Source organism: Pleurodeles waltl, chromosome 4_2 (genome assembly GCF_031143425.1).
Source record: "Pleurodeles waltl isolate 20211129_DDA chromosome 4_2, aPleWal1.hap1.20221129, whole genome shotgun sequence".
In the NCBI taxonomy this organism is placed as follows: domain Eukaryota; kingdom Metazoa; phylum Chordata; class Amphibia; order Caudata; family Salamandridae; genus Pleurodeles; species Pleurodeles waltl.
In genome coordinates, this window is record NC_090443.1 from 414,812,484 (window position 1) to 414,828,712 (window position 16,229).

The 16,229-nt window shown below is 40.7% G+C and overlaps 1 protein-coding gene across 2 annotated transcripts in view; it reads right to left on the minus strand.

Moving 5' to 3' along the window:
• Positions 1-16,229, minus strand: part of COLGALT2 (collagen beta(1-O)galactosyltransferase 2) — a 208,629-nt gene that overhangs the window by 51,237 nt on the left and 141,163 nt on the right. For both annotated transcript variants that reach the window (XM_069231628.1, XM_069231629.1), the window contains exons 6-7: positions 13,766-13,885; positions 9,497-9,573 (exon numbers count right to left, since the gene is read on the minus strand). In XM_069231628.1, the coding sequence (XP_069087729.1) occupies positions 9,497-9,573; positions 13,766-13,885 (197 nt within the window). The remainder of the gene's footprint in view (positions 1-9,496; positions 9,574-13,765; positions 13,886-16,229) is intronic.

A 16,229-nucleotide genomic window follows, 5' to 3' on the forward strand; every position in this document is an offset into this window, starting at 1 on the left:
CCCTTGGACTCTGTGCATACTATTCCTTACTTTGAAATAGTGCATACAGAGCCAACTTCCTACAAGTGTCTTGTGGGAAAGCTTACGCTTTATTAAGTAGGTCTGAGTTGGTTGTGGCAACCAACCAATCATGAAGGCTGTGGACTTGTATTAGTTCATTGAAGAGGTTATAAAAGATACCATAGGTCTGATCTCTTTGCTATGAAGAGTTATGAAAAGGCTTTAGACCTGCTTATTTATTGTGTAAAGTATATGTTAATGCAAGTAGGTTTTTATGGGTGGATTTGTATTATACTGTGTTAAGGACTGTAGACTGGTATTGTGGTCTATCAAGTCTAAACTACCTCTTGGAAATTCAATTTTTGAAACTCAAACAACTGCGGACACTCACTTGCCCCTAACACACTTATTCAGCACCCTGTTTTCCACACAGTACAGCAAGATTTTGTATCACAAAAGTATCAGATTGTGGAGAGATTTAAAATCACGTAAGCCGAAACACATACAGTTTTTCCATGGGAGTTTGCTTTTACTTTTTACACCTTAAAGATGGGACAGATGTCAAATCCACAAAAACAGAAGCTTATTGAAAATCATAGGGTAGACTGTTTATTAATGTACACAGTATTCAAGATACAGCTCAATTTTCAATCTTGAGATGTAAATAGATACTATGCTATTTTAGAACAGAGGTTTATTACAGAGCCATTTCCTATATCAATATGGGTACTATCTTCAAAAAAGAAAAGGGCAAGCCAACGCGTTTCACCACTCAGTCTGCACACAAGCCTGGGCCTTTTTCAAGGCCCTGCTTCTCAGTAGCGTTGGCTGTACGTTTATGAGTAAAACTTTGGACCCTGGCACTTAATCCTTTACAAATTAAGTTCTGGATCCACACTGCCAAAAGCCATCTTCTCTTCTATAAAGCAGGTAAACAAGTTAGAGGGTTTGATATGAACAGAGTTGTATGCAAGCACTGCTGAAGCCAAAATATTGTTCACTGTGCAACAATGTAGCCTAAATTTAGTTTGCTGAATGAAAATTACATTGACAAAGCCTGTCCAAGTCTTTAATTCCCAGAGAAGTGATCAAATGTAGTACCTGGATGCGGTGTCTAACGAGGCTATCATTCTAGCTGGAAGTTTGGGCTGGTTGGCCTTACCTAAAAATCAATGGTAGAATCGACTCTTGCCAAGATTTAGGGTTTATCTGGACTTGACACAAGCACCTGAATAAAGGGCTTAGCCATCTTACCCAGTAAACCAGTCTGTTCTTAAAGAACATATTTGGAATATCAATTGACCTGGATCACGGTCCGATCTTAATGACCTAATGATTTTAAGAATCCTCTGGGGGGCGTTCTGTATCCTTCTTTAAATTTAGATGTGAAATTGGCATCCCAAGTGACATCTTAATCAACATACAAGGTCAGTATATGAGAATCCCATGATACCCTAGAGATAGAAACTAACCATAGGACCTGAACGGGTAGTTCCAAGTCATCAACAAAGAGACAAAACTTCCTAGGACAGCTTGATTTGCAAATTGCCTTTTTTTGATAGCCATTGTTTTTCATAATGAGAACGCCAGTGCTCCCAAAGTGCATATGTATAAGGTTTCCTCAATTTTCTCATATTCTCTAGGATGATAGGGTAGTGAGGTAATCTACCTACAGCTCCACTTACGTCTCTTTAATTTGATATATTTCAAGTAGAAACACCTATCTTGGCGAGAGTGTAGCTCAATATGAGAGATCAACTTTTACACCTCAATAATGTGTTGTTGTGCAAGTTAAAAAAATTAGCAATCAAAATCTTTGAATAAGCGGAAGACAGTCATGCTACCGAATGGCTTTAAGGAACTTGCCTCTATCTTATAGGTTTATGTTGGAGTATTCCATTAAGAGAGCATATTTCATTAAATACCTTATATCCTGATAAAGACGTAAATGTCATAACCTGTGCTGCATGATCATTTTCAATTATGAAAATAGAACAAAGCTGAAGCAGACCTAAAAATGATAATCCAAAATCACCATTGTCCATGGTGTCAAATTAGCACAATCCATCCAAAGCGCAACAATAAGGTGGTGGTGGGGGGGGGGGGCTCAAGCCAGTTGCAAGTGAAATTTACATTAAAATCACAATTTAAATATAAGTGCATTGTAACCACTTGAAAAGCGTTTATCATAATTGTTTAAAAGTTTGCTCTATTTAGTACCAAAAGGATGCATATAGACATTTAAAAGCAGCAGGTTGTCGAATATCCCAGTACTCTGCCATCTTCATTCCTCAACTTGGGAGGATGTAATGTGAGGCCTCACTGAGTAAGTAAGGGTGTTATCAACATACATCATTAACCTTCATTCAAACAGAAGGGGTGCAGTAGACGGGGCAAGATGGCGGCTATGTGAGGAAAATCAATCAGACCCTCCTCCCCCTCTGACATGGTATTGCAATGCCCATCCCCCCGCCCCCCAATCCCCCATCTTGACAGAGAATGTATACTGCAGGTGTGGCATTAAAGGTAGCACATAATTATCGGCGTGCTGCTCCTAGCTGTGCAACTTTTACCACTACCGTTACAGCTTGAAGTGTGGTGGAGTGCGGTACTCCCGCTGCAGCATTGGCAGCATTCGCATTGAAGCTGCAAGCCTCACAGAGCAAAGGCCCAGGCTTGGTTTAGGGGTGCTATTTTGGATGGCCTCGAAAACAAAGACGACAAAGCCGGCAAGAACAGCCAAGCCCCGCAATAGAGACGCCCTTGTTCCGGTAGGTGGAAGGGCAGAGCAATGGAGCAGTATGGATGGCACTGGAAAGCCAGCTGCTACAACGAGCTGTACGGCCTTACAACCCAAAAACCCTATTTGGACTAGCACTCTGCCTAGCAAGTCAATGACATTAATGGCAATGGCAGCATATTTCTTTTTAAAAACTGCCCAGGCTCTGGGGGCTGGGCTGGCAAAGCCACAAAGGATAGCAATTTGGCTTTTAAAGCTCAGACCGAGCCTGAGTCTGAGTCCCCTCTTGGAGAAATGCTGGCCGTACAGGAGTAGACAGATATTCCCCTCCTGGCACTGCACTGCATGGATTGTGATATTGATACCGCCTCAACTGTGAGTACATTTGGCAATACTCCTGGTAATGCTGATTTAGACCTAAGAAATGAAGAGGTAGCTCAGAACCAACCGATATTGACAGATATTCTCAGTGAATCTGCCAGTGGCAATACATTGAACCCCCCCCCAAGATATTGAGACTAAGGCCAACAGGGCTCTAGTGAGGGTGAGCTGTGGCAACGTGTGTAACTCAGGGGGACACACCAGGCGGTGCCAGATACAAATGCACCAAACATCTTGCACAGGGCTTAAAATGTAAAACCAGCAAGACACAGCCACTAGAAAATACTGTTCATTCCCAATCTCTGCCCCAGGGTGACTCTGAAGCTGGGGAGTCTTTTTTTTCCCTTTCAGATCAATCAATCCGGTCTGACGGAGATATAGAGTCCTTGGAGGGAGTACACCAGGGGGACAAAAGGGAGTGTCTCCACAGCACAAGCAGTTTGAAGCAGAGGGTGAGACTCTGACATTTTACGAATGCAGGAACAGAAGTAGAGGTGTGCCTTATGAATAAGAAAAATAAGCCTCAGCACTAGCAGCAGAGCAGTGGCATGGCTCCAGCAGGTGCTGGCCTGAAATGGGACTACTCCAGCAGCTCCTGGTCTGGAAGGAAGTTTAGCAGGTAATACGGGGTCGGGACTATTTGGTCAGCCTGATGGGGCCACATGGGAAGCGGTCTACCAAGGAATTATGGCACACCAGGAAGAAACTAGGGCAGACAGCCGTAAGGTCCAGGATGCCAATAGGAAATTTCAAGGGCCCATTTGCAGGGTTGTTAAGACTTGTGCCGAATTTTCTCAAAAGGTGACGGAGGTGGAGAACAGAGTGGTTACAATGGAGAGTGAGGTAGCAGCACAGAGTAGGAAAACTGAAGTGGTTAAAGCACAAATGACTGATACCCACTGGAAGTTGGAAGAATTTGACAACAGAAAAAGGTGTAACAACTTGAGGGTGCTGCGGATTGTAGAAGGGGTTGAAGGATCAGACAGTCACAAATTTATAGTAGGCTTATTTCAAAATACCCTTCCAGTGCTGGCGCAATGGAATTGGGATCTGGAATTCTAGCAAGCTCACACATTTCCGTTCAAACAGCAGCCTTGGCATCTACAGGATACTGGCAAACCACCGGCAATCTTGATATTTTTAGGACATTTGTTTTACTAAGACGGGCAATTTTTTAACTTGCCCACCCAGGTAAGAAGCGCACCCATGAGGGATATTTTTTTTGTCTGACCTAACTTTTGTCATGCCACTGTGGAGAGATGGTGGCGTTTAGGACAGTTTATACAATCATTTCAGGATAAAGGAGCTCAGGCAGTCTTGCAGAGCCCAGCCAAGTTGAAGGCTATTGTTTCAGATAGGATGCACTTTTTTACTTCAGAAGTTAAAGCAAGATAATTTCTTGACGGCCTAAAGTCAGGGTAGATGTATTCTGGTAGTCATAATGTATATAATGTTTGGGGTGGGTTAAGAGCTGGTTGTGGATGAACTATCATGGATGAGGAGTTGAAAATGGCTTATTTACTACTGTGGATTTGGGGATTGTCTCCTTTTTTTCTTTGCCTTTTTGATTTGTCTATCGACCATAGGGGAGAGTTGACATAGTATATGGGAGATATTTGTTTTTGTTTTCTATGAGTCAGACATGGGGAGGAGGGTACACCACATCTATGGACCTGGCTGGTCCAATTGTTCTCAGTAGAAGGATTGGGGTGGCCTGGGGGTACGATGGGGGTGGTGGAGGCTATGCAAAAGGGTTGAAAGGGTGGAGGGGGATAGGCAGGGGACTAGTTTCCGGTACAGTAGACAAAGGCAGGTTGTTGGAGGTATGGAGATTGATGTCTGCATTGAGTTGTTGGTTTCCTAGTTGTTTAGCATTTGGGTAAAGAAGCTGGTTATGCTGAGTATGTTGAGCCTACTGATGGTGCATTTTGGCTCAGTCAATATTTGTCCAGGGAGATGGGTAGTAATAATCGTATATGCATGATTAATATTTATGGCCTTATTTATAGGGCCAAGAGGAGTAGGACCGCACTAGGCCCAAGGGCGATAAAACTGGATATCATATGCATCTAAGAAACGCATATCCCTTGGGGTAAGAGGGCACTTGACACTGATTTGGGATTCTCACTCCTAGCCTGTACGCACCAGGGTTTAACATCCAGGGGAGTGGCCATTCTTGCTAAATAGTGTAGTTGCTCACTGAATTGGAGTGCTACTGATAAATGGGGCAGGTGTGTCATCTTGGAGTGTCGACTGGGATGGGGGTTTATACTGTGCTCAGTGTATGGGTCGAATCTGGATGAGGCTGATGTACTTTATTTCTTAAATGTTGAATTATCTTCTTGGCCAGCTCCTCTTATCTTATGCAGAGATTTTAATATACATTTAGAGATTCCGAACATACAGTGGCAGAGAACCACTAGTTTTGACGACACATTAGCCCTTACCCTGCCTTTGAATTCCTCTTTCAGGAAGCAGTAATGAAATTTTAAAAAAACAAGTAAAGGGATCGGCTCACTTGTCCAAGTTTCCTGTAAACATAGTTCATGATTATTAACCGAAGTGATCATCTCTTTGTCTTTAAAAGTGCAGACGAAACTGGATATATTCCTGAACAGCAGCTTATCAGTCTGAGTTCTATGTATATTTCCAGCTTTAAATTTAGCAGATCTGGCAAAATTATTGTTAGGAAGAAGCACTCAGGGCTTTGAATAGTCTTAAAGCTTATCCACGATATCCAATGTATGACCAGCTGATAAGATTATTTTCCTATCTGAATTTGCTTCATACAGAATTTGCAAGGATTCTGCATTTGTGCACCTAGTGCTTGTAGCTTCCTTTGAGCTTTCTGAGACTGGTGGAAAAGCGTAGACAAACGTGCCTGACCAAACTAACGACTGTGCATTCCCCTGAGATTAGTGGTGTGGACACCTAGATATAAAGTTTTGGCATTTTTTAGACTTTCACCAGGGTTTAAAAAATGTGTCTATCACTCCTTTGACTACCTCCTGTTTATGGGAGATCCCTTATTGTCTGCTGAGCTTGTCTGTTTTTATGTGTTTATCTCCTGGTAGATGTATTGCTACAGTCAGAGGTTTCTTTTGGATTTCGTATTTCCACATGTCCTGTGCTAGCTTTGTTAACTTTACAAACACATTTGAAGCTGACTTTATCCCACAAATAAGACTTGAACTAATGGGAATTCCCCATTACAAACCTGAGATAATTCTTGTGATTCTTCCTTATGAGTCTTTCAAGTCTAAGGGCCTGATTTAGATGTTGACGGACAGGTTACTCTGTCACAACGGTGACGGATATCCCATCCACCAAAATCCAAATCCTGTTATGTCCTATGGGATTTAGATTTAAGCAGATGGGATATCCGTCCCTGTTGTGGCAGAGTGTACCCATCCGCCAATACCTAAATCAGGCCCTAAGTCTCCATGCAGTCTTCCTTCTGTAACATCAGAATCACCTAAATGGGGGTAATGTTTTCTAATTCCATACAGTATCCATATTTTGTAATGTCGTGAACCCACTTTCATGAGGTAATCTTCAGCCATTCATGAAGAAATCACCCCCCAACCTTCTCCCTACCAGTGTTAAAATTATGGGGGCTTGTGTGTGAGTCATTTGTTAGATGGGCTGGATGCCCTTGAGGTTTGGCTTTTTCCTTTTGCTCGGGCTTAAAGGGAGAAACTCCCTTGTGCTAGTAGTTGACTTTGTGGACTTGCCCATTGTGAAACTGATCTTTGGCCTATGTTTTACTGCTGCTGTTGGACAGCTTGGCATCCTCCAGGCCTCTTGTTGCTTGGTGCACCTCTTCTGACAGGTACTCTTACCTGCAGCACTTCCATTGCTTTTGCAGTCTCGTTAGTCTTCATTTGTTGTAAGGTTTTATCCACCATTGGGCCTAAGAGATTCTCTATTGTAAAGGGCATGTTGTTATAACTTGCTTTTACTTAAGGTTTAAAGCAGGCGTTTGTGAGCCAAGCAGGCCTCTTTAGTATTGTGCCAGTGCATAAATGTCTACTAGCTGTGGCAGTGACATCTAGGAATGATTTCAAACATGTGTTTGTGACTGCATTCCCCCCTGCCAGATGAAAGTCTTTGCTCATTTTTTTGTATTGGTCTGGAAAGTGTTCCATAAATCCTCTGTCTCATGTCACTATTTAGTGCCATACCTACTAAGTAGGGCATGTCGGCTGACAATTCGTTATTGTGTCACCATTACTTTTTGCATATTTCAACCCATCATTTTCAGCTTTTTACTATCTGTTTGGTGGTGGTACTGTGGATAATGATGCATTAGTCCTTGTGGGGATTTCAGGTTTCAATTAAGGATTCTCTTGACTTGAGAGATTATATTTTTTCTCCACTCTTGATGTCACTGACTTAGAAGAGGCTTGTTCTCTGAAAGCTTTCTTTCCATGGTGAACAACGTTGGGAAACATGGGCAAAACAATCCTTTTTTTTTAGTAAGGAGAATGCCCAGAAGAAGCATGCTTCAGCTTGTTCTTCTTCCAGCTGCCCATTGTGTCTGCTACCTTCTTTTTCACTGTGAAATCTAAATCCCATTACATCCAATGTAGGCCTCGTAATATATACTCGTCCACTTGCTATCGTGAGTCATATTTTATCAGGTCGAGCTATTTTTAGGACTTACTCGCCCCTTCTGGCGAGTTGACAAAGAACAGGTGTTCTTTTCAGTCAGAAAGTGAAGGAGGCCTTTAAATCTTATTCTTGTCGCATTTGCTCTGTGTTGAGAGAGACAAAATAATTTCCCTTCTGACAGGAGGGTTCCAGGATTTTGTAAATTGTTTCCTGAGACAACATTTAAATAGTCAAGTCAACTGTACAAACATTTCAAAATATATTTCATTAGTTGTGAAAGTCCATTGTTTGTACGTCTGTGTGATGAAAAAATATTTTAATAGGATAAAAACAAATCAGAACACTCTACTTGGTGACATGCAAATAATAAATACGTTTTCTGAAACCCAATATTCTTTATTAAAAGTGATTGTTTAAACATAAACCAATAAACACTGCTATTAGTAAACTAAGAGGGAAGTAATGGATCATGCGTCCCCTATTTGTGGGCTAGATCCTTTTTATACATGTAGCAAATGTTTAGCCTATTTAATCAGTCAAAGAAGTTTTTTGTACAGCAGAAATGCTGAGCATTAAATATTTGAAGGTACACTCATATGTGAGAATGAAGAAAGAGGTGACTGTAAACTAAAATATTTGCCTAAGATCATACAATTTGAGACCCATTTACGGGTCAAGTGCATTACAGTTATGGTTGAGAAGATTATTCAAGTTACTGGACCTCCAGATCTAGTAACATTTTTATGATATTTCAAGGCCTGCAATGGGATTTAGATTTCAGCGGACAGGATGTCCGTCCCCTTTGTGACCAAGTTCTAAATCATGCTCTGAGTATTTTAGGAGGGAGTGGCTGTGTGTGATGAGAGGAGGAGGTGAAGAATTTCAATTCTGTGACTGAATGTATTGTATAAGAAAAGAATATATATAACAAAAGAATTGTAAGTAACTGAGATGTGATTTGGTTGAAATAATGACATTTTGCCTTAATAAGTGAAAATTAATCACAGGACTCCACATTAATTTTGTTTATTGAAAGCATATTATGATAATATTTGATGGGTCTATAGCAGTGGTTCCCAACCTTTTGACTTGTGTGGACCCCCATTTTATCACTACTGGAACCCGGGGACCCCCACTGAATCATTATTGGAATCCGGGGACCCCCCCAGTGAGTTATTACTGAAAGCTGGGGACCTAATCTGTTGATATTATTTAATTTTGTAAGCAGTCACGGACCCCCTAAGAAGGCTTCGCGGACCCCCAGGGGTCCCCGGACCACAGGTTGGGAACCACTGGTCAATAGTAACTCTATTTTTTTTTTGGTTGCTTTTTTTTTCTTTTCCACTTCCTCTATTTAATTCAGGGCCTCTCCTTTTTGCAGCATTATGTTTTTATCTTATTAATATTAATGCTAACAGAAATAAGAAAAGTAATACAAAGTTGTAAATTTTGGATACGTGATACAGTTTTTCACTAATATACGTACGCCATAGAACATTTGTACAAAAGAAAAGGATTAATAGCAATTACATTCTCCATATGTTCTCGTAAAAATCACAAGGAGAAAATACCAGTGATAAATGACATTGCCACAATTCCTAGTAAGAGATTTAACTCTCATGAGAAGACAGTCTAGAATAGGAATTGCATAGAGTAGCTTAGGACCTCTACAGATTTATTCTAAGTATAACCCGCAATAGCAGCACAGAGCTAAGATTTTGGTTCTAGAAAGCAAGTGTAAAAGTACTGTAATTCCCTTACCTCGTCAAAACCCATGCTGTCTGAGTATTTTGGAGGTAGGTACACATACTGTGATGGCTCCATGGGTGGACGATCAACTGAAACAAATGCAGAACATTAGAAAGTTTTTTTAATTTCTGTTCATCACCCAATATCATTCATACAGAGGTACTGATGTTAAGAAAAATGCTTAGCCATGGGCCAAACAATCTTTAATCACATTACCATTTGTATTAATTCAAAAGTTTTGTGCATTTGCTATTTTGATTATAAGAATGCACGTGTTTTAGGGTGACAGCACCACCCGAGTAGGGAACTCAGTCGGTCCCATGCCATTTGAAAGCTGTTGGCCTGATTCCTGGCTAGCCGCAGTGCCTCACCCAGCCCTAAGAAACACAGGTGATTTGTGGCTGCCTAAACATGACTCTCTGACTCCTCCGGGAAATCGTGGTGAACAGATCATACCCATTTTGCTCAGTTACTCAAAAAGACTTACATATGCCATAGCAGAATAAGAGAAGCAAAATGGATTTCAAAACATTTATTGAAGTAATGGCATCCTAATATAAAAAGCATGGTCTACGATAATTAGACAGATGAAACATAATACAGTGATCATTGTTATGTTCAGTGTGGAGAAGATAAAAAAATCCACCATCTTTGTATGACCCTAAAAACCTAATGATTCCTACCTAATCCCTACGTCTAAAATCTGAGGGCACGGCAGTGGTAACTCTTCTGCTTATTCTGGTCTAAGCGAAGGACCACATACCTGAAAGGTTGGCAAGGGTCTACCTGTCATCTGGATGGCAATCCTTTCGGTGGCTTAAGTGTCAGAGACCGGATCAGCGAAGCTCTCTGCCCCCTTACGTCTATGTGGTGCTTATATAATAAATCCTGCTGTGTTCTAAGAACTCGCTGGATGTCTAGGAATTAGGGACTGACTCCTGAACTCCTGGAGTGGCAAAACGAGTTAGAATATTATGTACCAAACGTGACAGACTTGAACAGGGCACAAAGTGAAATGCGTACAAAGGGCTGATAACATGTGCAGCGCAAACAACTAAGGACCCGATTTAGAGTTGGGCAGATGGGCTTACTCTATCCCATCTGCCCTATTATGATCCCATTATATCCTATGGGAATCATAATATTGCAGACAGGATATCCCTCACGTTTGTAACAGAGTAACCTGTCAACCGAACTCTAAGTCAGACACTGTGTCTTCTAAGAAAGAAGTAGCTGTGCTAACAAAATGTTAAATTAATAAAAACATGTCTACGTGCAAAAGGCACAGGCTAAAAGCCTAGTGCTAAAATAAGGGTGTCTAACCTAGGCACTAAGGTGAACACACAACAAAGACAAGGGGAATCATTCAACTGTTGTAATCAGTCAACATGTTTTAGACCCCTGTTTGCCCTACTCTGGCTTTTGTCAGGAACTAAAAGAATTTTCTGTGTGAATCCCACTGAACAAATGTGTAAGAATTTAAAGGAAGCAGGCCTAATACTTGACCAGGTGATCGTGTAGGCACTTCTGTCACCATTGTTCAATAATTAGGCTCTGTAGTAAAGAAAACAACAATGCAAAAACAGTAATGATGCATTACCCTTTTTCACACATCTTGTGAGACTGTGAGGTGACACTGCACACATACACATGGAGGAACACACACAGCATTACTCATGCTTGTGAATTAAGTGTAAGTCACAGTGAGTGATTCCAAACACATCGTGCTTAGATTGGTCTTACCCTGGAAGTTACAGATGCTGCCAGTGCTCAAGGATCTGACCTAGAGGACTGGCTAGGGCACAAATACCAATCACTTAGGACTTGCGGTATATCATGTATCATAAAAGAAAATACATCATGTGGAAAAATACATAAAGAGGCTGTTAAGTAGATGGCAAACTTGTAGGGCTAATTCTAATTTCTTTGTCAATGTTGCATACTCAGCAGTAATACATAGGTCTAGAAAAACAAGCTGTCATTGACCAATCAAGTGAGTAAACTGGATGTGGGCATTACATTCACTAATCCATTTTACAAATACCATGGCACTGAATTCCCATATGAGGGGTTGTTCGGCCACTCTTACTGATTTTACTGATTAGAGTAAGTGCAACAACAAATTCTTTTGTTGCTGTCTCCAGGACTTGTACTTTGCCTCTTGCAATCCAGAGAATGAACTAGTTCCCTTTCAAGGAACGTGAGTGGAACTGCTGAGCAGTTAGATAAACTGTTTTATTCCTGACCTTCCATTTTTGTTCATCATCACCCTGACTAAGTTCAAGTGATCCCCAGTAACTCAAATATTCCATCATTTTTGAGCCAAGCAAAGATATATGCTATCATGCCTCAGTTATTGGTAATATGACCGTGTTATTATCCTGCGGGAAAAGAGGATGAGCCGTCTGCCAATTATAAGGGCTACACTGACTAGCGTTGGCCATTATAGATAGATGATTACCTCATACTCAGTTGAAGTATTTATATATAAAATCAATTATAACGACTCATTCACATTTTCCATCTTCCTAACAGCTCCTTTATATATTTTTCCAACTTTTTTTATTTTTTTTATCACACATGATTACCACAAGTCCTAACTTACTGGTATTTCTGACATAGCTGTCCCTCAAGTTTGGTTCCTTGAGCATTGGAAGTATTTTCTTCCAGGGTAACACAAATTTAAGCATGACTTGTGTTCCAAGTCACTCACTGTGACTTGCACTCAGTTCTTAAGGAATGCTTAGTGTTGTTCCACCATGTGTGTGCATACAGTGTTACCTCACAGTCTCAAGAGATGTGGGAAAAGCGATAATGCATCATAACAGTTTTAAGTATTATTGTTGTCTTTACATCAGAGCCTAATGGTTGAACACTGGTAACAGAAGCGTACAAGATCATCTGATCATGTACTAGGCCTGCTTCTTTTAAAAACTTACACATTTGTTTGGTAGGCTTCATAAAGAGAATTTTCTTTTGTCCCCTATGAAAGTCCACAGCACTTAAGAGGATGGTGAACAGGGGAATTAAACATGTTGACTGATCCGAACGAGTGAATGATTCCCCTAGTCTTTTAATTTGTAACAAACAAGGACCTGATTAAAGATGGTTTTGTCCACTGCTAGGTATTTTAACAGCATTAATACAGCTGCCAGATAAGTGACAAGGACATTCCACCCTCCACGCTACAAGTGTTACCCTCACCACATCCATCATCATAGGCTCCAAATATTCTTACAGAATAAGTGTTCCCCTTCATGGGCAGGCCTGTAGCTCACGCCAAGGACTATGTCATCGGTGTGAGGAGGAGTCATATGATGAAGCATATGAACTCTACGGTGGGTGAGGGCTACCATTCTGAAAATTAGCGAGTTCCACATGAACATTTAGTTAAACAACACCACTGCTTCATTTACTTTTATACCCACTGGGTATTCACGATTGTGATTTATTGACCAGGGATTGTACCTTAGTGTGCTTCCCTCTTCTCCTTTGTGCAGAATAGATACATTTAGAGCAACAAGTGAAAAGAAACCGCATGTTAGTCGAATATGTATTTTCAGAAAAGTGAGATTACTCTTACAGTGGATGTTTTTATGCAACCCTTTAAACCACTCCCCATGAACATGAATGACAAACATTTATATGTTCTCTCTGCTTTTAAAAGGATTCTTCTTCCTGCTTCATATTAAGTAACACAGAGATATTACTACTCTAGAATAGGAAGGTGCTATTGTTTTCTGTCTTTTTAAACCAATTAATGTAGAAAAAAATGACTAGGCATCAAAAGTAGACCTTCGGGAGTAAATAAATGAGATTCAGATGAAAAAAACATTTGAGTGACATCAATTAAAATGATAAAATGCTTGAAAAATGCTGACTGTAAGGATGCACATGATCATATTTGTCAGGAAGGACAATTTCAAGGTGTACATCTGGACGCCTGCTTTAGGTTTTCAATCACACGTAACAGTGTGATTTAGAAATACTTGCTTGGTGGGTGAAAAGACCTGAGTTGAGTTTCACGTTGACATGTGTTTAACGTGGGGGAAGTGTAATCTGCAGAACTGACAACGCTACAATGCTATAAGATGGAAAAAATGTAAACATTTTTCTACTTATTTTCTTTAGTTACAAGTTTTATGAGAAAGTTAAAAAATAGATATTTAAATTTGTAGACATGTTCAGCTGAAAAATGGTTATACTCCGGAGCAATCCCATTGAAAAAAGCTTGAAACTGAATCTCAGAAATCGGATCAAATAAAAAAATTAATAACATACTCATTGCTTCGGTCTGCACATGGATGAAGTTCTCAATATCGTCTAGGAGATTCTGGTGTGATTTCAATGGCACAGATAGATATCCGTAGTGTTCTCGGTTGCAGATATGCATTTGGACATCTGCAAAATAAAAAAGTGAAACAGGGTGTCTTTTATATCTATTGTTAAGTATTGTGGATGTCTATAGTGCTTCCCTAAATCTTCTCATTATAAAGAGCATTATTTGACCGGGAGATAAACAAGATATTCCACACTGATCTTTTCGTAAAGGTTATTTAAAATTGATGAAGTGTTTTAACATCTTCAGAGCAATCTTAGGGAAAATTATCCGCTGCTCTGGAGGAGGGTTGGTGGACCACTAATAGAATGAGACTACACAAGGCAGCCACAAGGCCCTACCACTGGTACCAGATTGTTCCTATAAGAAGGAAAAGTGGATCACACGCCTAGAGATAATTGGGATGCTGTCCTTATTAAATGTAACTTTGCTTCAGAACATCAGAGATATGTTCCACGGGGGCAGTTTGAGTAACAAAACAAATACCGAGGAATGAGGTCAATGGTTAAACCCATGATTATCATAGTTGACTTTGGAAATGTGAGAGTAGTTTAGTAGTTGAGTTTTAGTGTATGACCTTTCATTGAATACATTAATTAAACATATACCAGGAATTAAACAACTGCAAAACAAGGTACAAACATCTTGGAAGGGACTAGTCGCTTGTTGCTCAATCAAAGCATAAATTGAAGTTCAGCTTTTTCTTAATGGACTGGAGGCAGGGATTCACCAGCCTAATGAGGAGGGTATCCACGGTCTCCTGGCTGACCAGGTGTGTCAGCAGTTGTTGGGTTGGAGACTCGAGTTATAAAAGGAACATAAGCTGGGGTAGTAGAGAGTGAACAAAAAACCATGGTCATGTTGTAAAAGCCACAGTGGTTCCTCTAAATGCCCAATGTATTTATATCCATAAACCTGCACAGAAATGGAAATTGTGGTTTACATACTGGGAGCAATTTGATAGCGGCATTCATTGATAGATTTACGTAACAGTTTGGACGTTGGCAGGGCCATGGAGCTTTACATTGGGTGGAAATCAGAATACTAGTATAGAAATGTTGCTCAACATATCAGAAGCAATAACATGGCCCTCATTACGAGTGTGGCGGTCTTAAGACTGCCATACTCGCTGTGGCGGTCCTACCGCCGCGGGGCCGACGGTAAAGACCACCATATTATGAGAGTGGAGGTTTGTACTGCCAGGGCGGTCAAGCCAATGTGTGTTGTGCAAGTGGCAGACACTGGCCTGGCAATGGGTCTTTACGTAATGTGGGCAGTTTAGGAGCTGGCATGGCAATGGTGATTTAGATACTGATTGTAAATATGGACACAAGTACTTTATCTGCATTTATATAACAATAGCATTTGAACAACAGGGTTCATTCTCATAAAGTAATGTGTGCATTTCATGCTGAGGCAGTGTGCATGGCCATGATTCTTTACATCCTGAGGTGATTTTGAAACTGGAATGGCATGACAGTGTTGCTTTACACACTCAGGGCAATGTGGATACCATCAATGCAATCACTCTCAATATTTGGGCAAAGTAAATACTGCAAGGGCAACTGGACAGCACAGGAACTATTGACTTGCAAACAGTACCTTACACATGGGTGGCATTGCAAAAAATAATGTGGAAATGTCACGTGGCATACTGCAAACTGGGGAAAATATTACAGTAATGAGTGATTTCCATACGTGGCAAGCTGGATAAAGCTACTGTGGCTCTGTATGTACCCTGGTGGATAAACCTGTTAGTTGAGGGCTGGGCCACTGGCAGATGCACTCGACAGGGTAATGAGCAACATGCACTAGCAGAAGGGTGCATCAGGAGGAGGCAGAAGAGCGTGTGTCATTTTCAACCCACTGATCTCATTTGGGAAAAGATGTTCATTTTGGGGATATGACAGACTGCTAGTTTTTGTCTATGGTGTCAAGTGTGACTGAATGGCCTGGGATGTTAAGGAATTCAGATTTAGGGGCGTGAGTAACTTTTTTGAGTTCGTTTTTGAAGACACTAAGTTTCAGAACATTCACTGTCCATCATAATTCAACAGTGGGATGTCTGCAGCACTTCATATTCATACACTTTTTATCACAAAAGCGTCTTCAACCTGAAAACAAAGTTCTTCTGGAGCTTTAGTTGCTTTTGCTGCCACCCGTAGGAACTTCAGAAGGTGAGTACTGCAGGGACCTATCTATCTAGCAGAGGTGACATAATGATTACCCATGATGCACCGTGGAAGTTTAACTTCTAAGCAGAGGCATACCTTACGCCCTAGTTTTCTGAATTATAAAAAGTAGAGGTTCTGCTGGCAGAATTCACTTTGCACTTATTCATTTACATAAAGGAGTGGAAAAACCACCAGACTTGACATAATGAAATCACAAATTATGTTATATGTA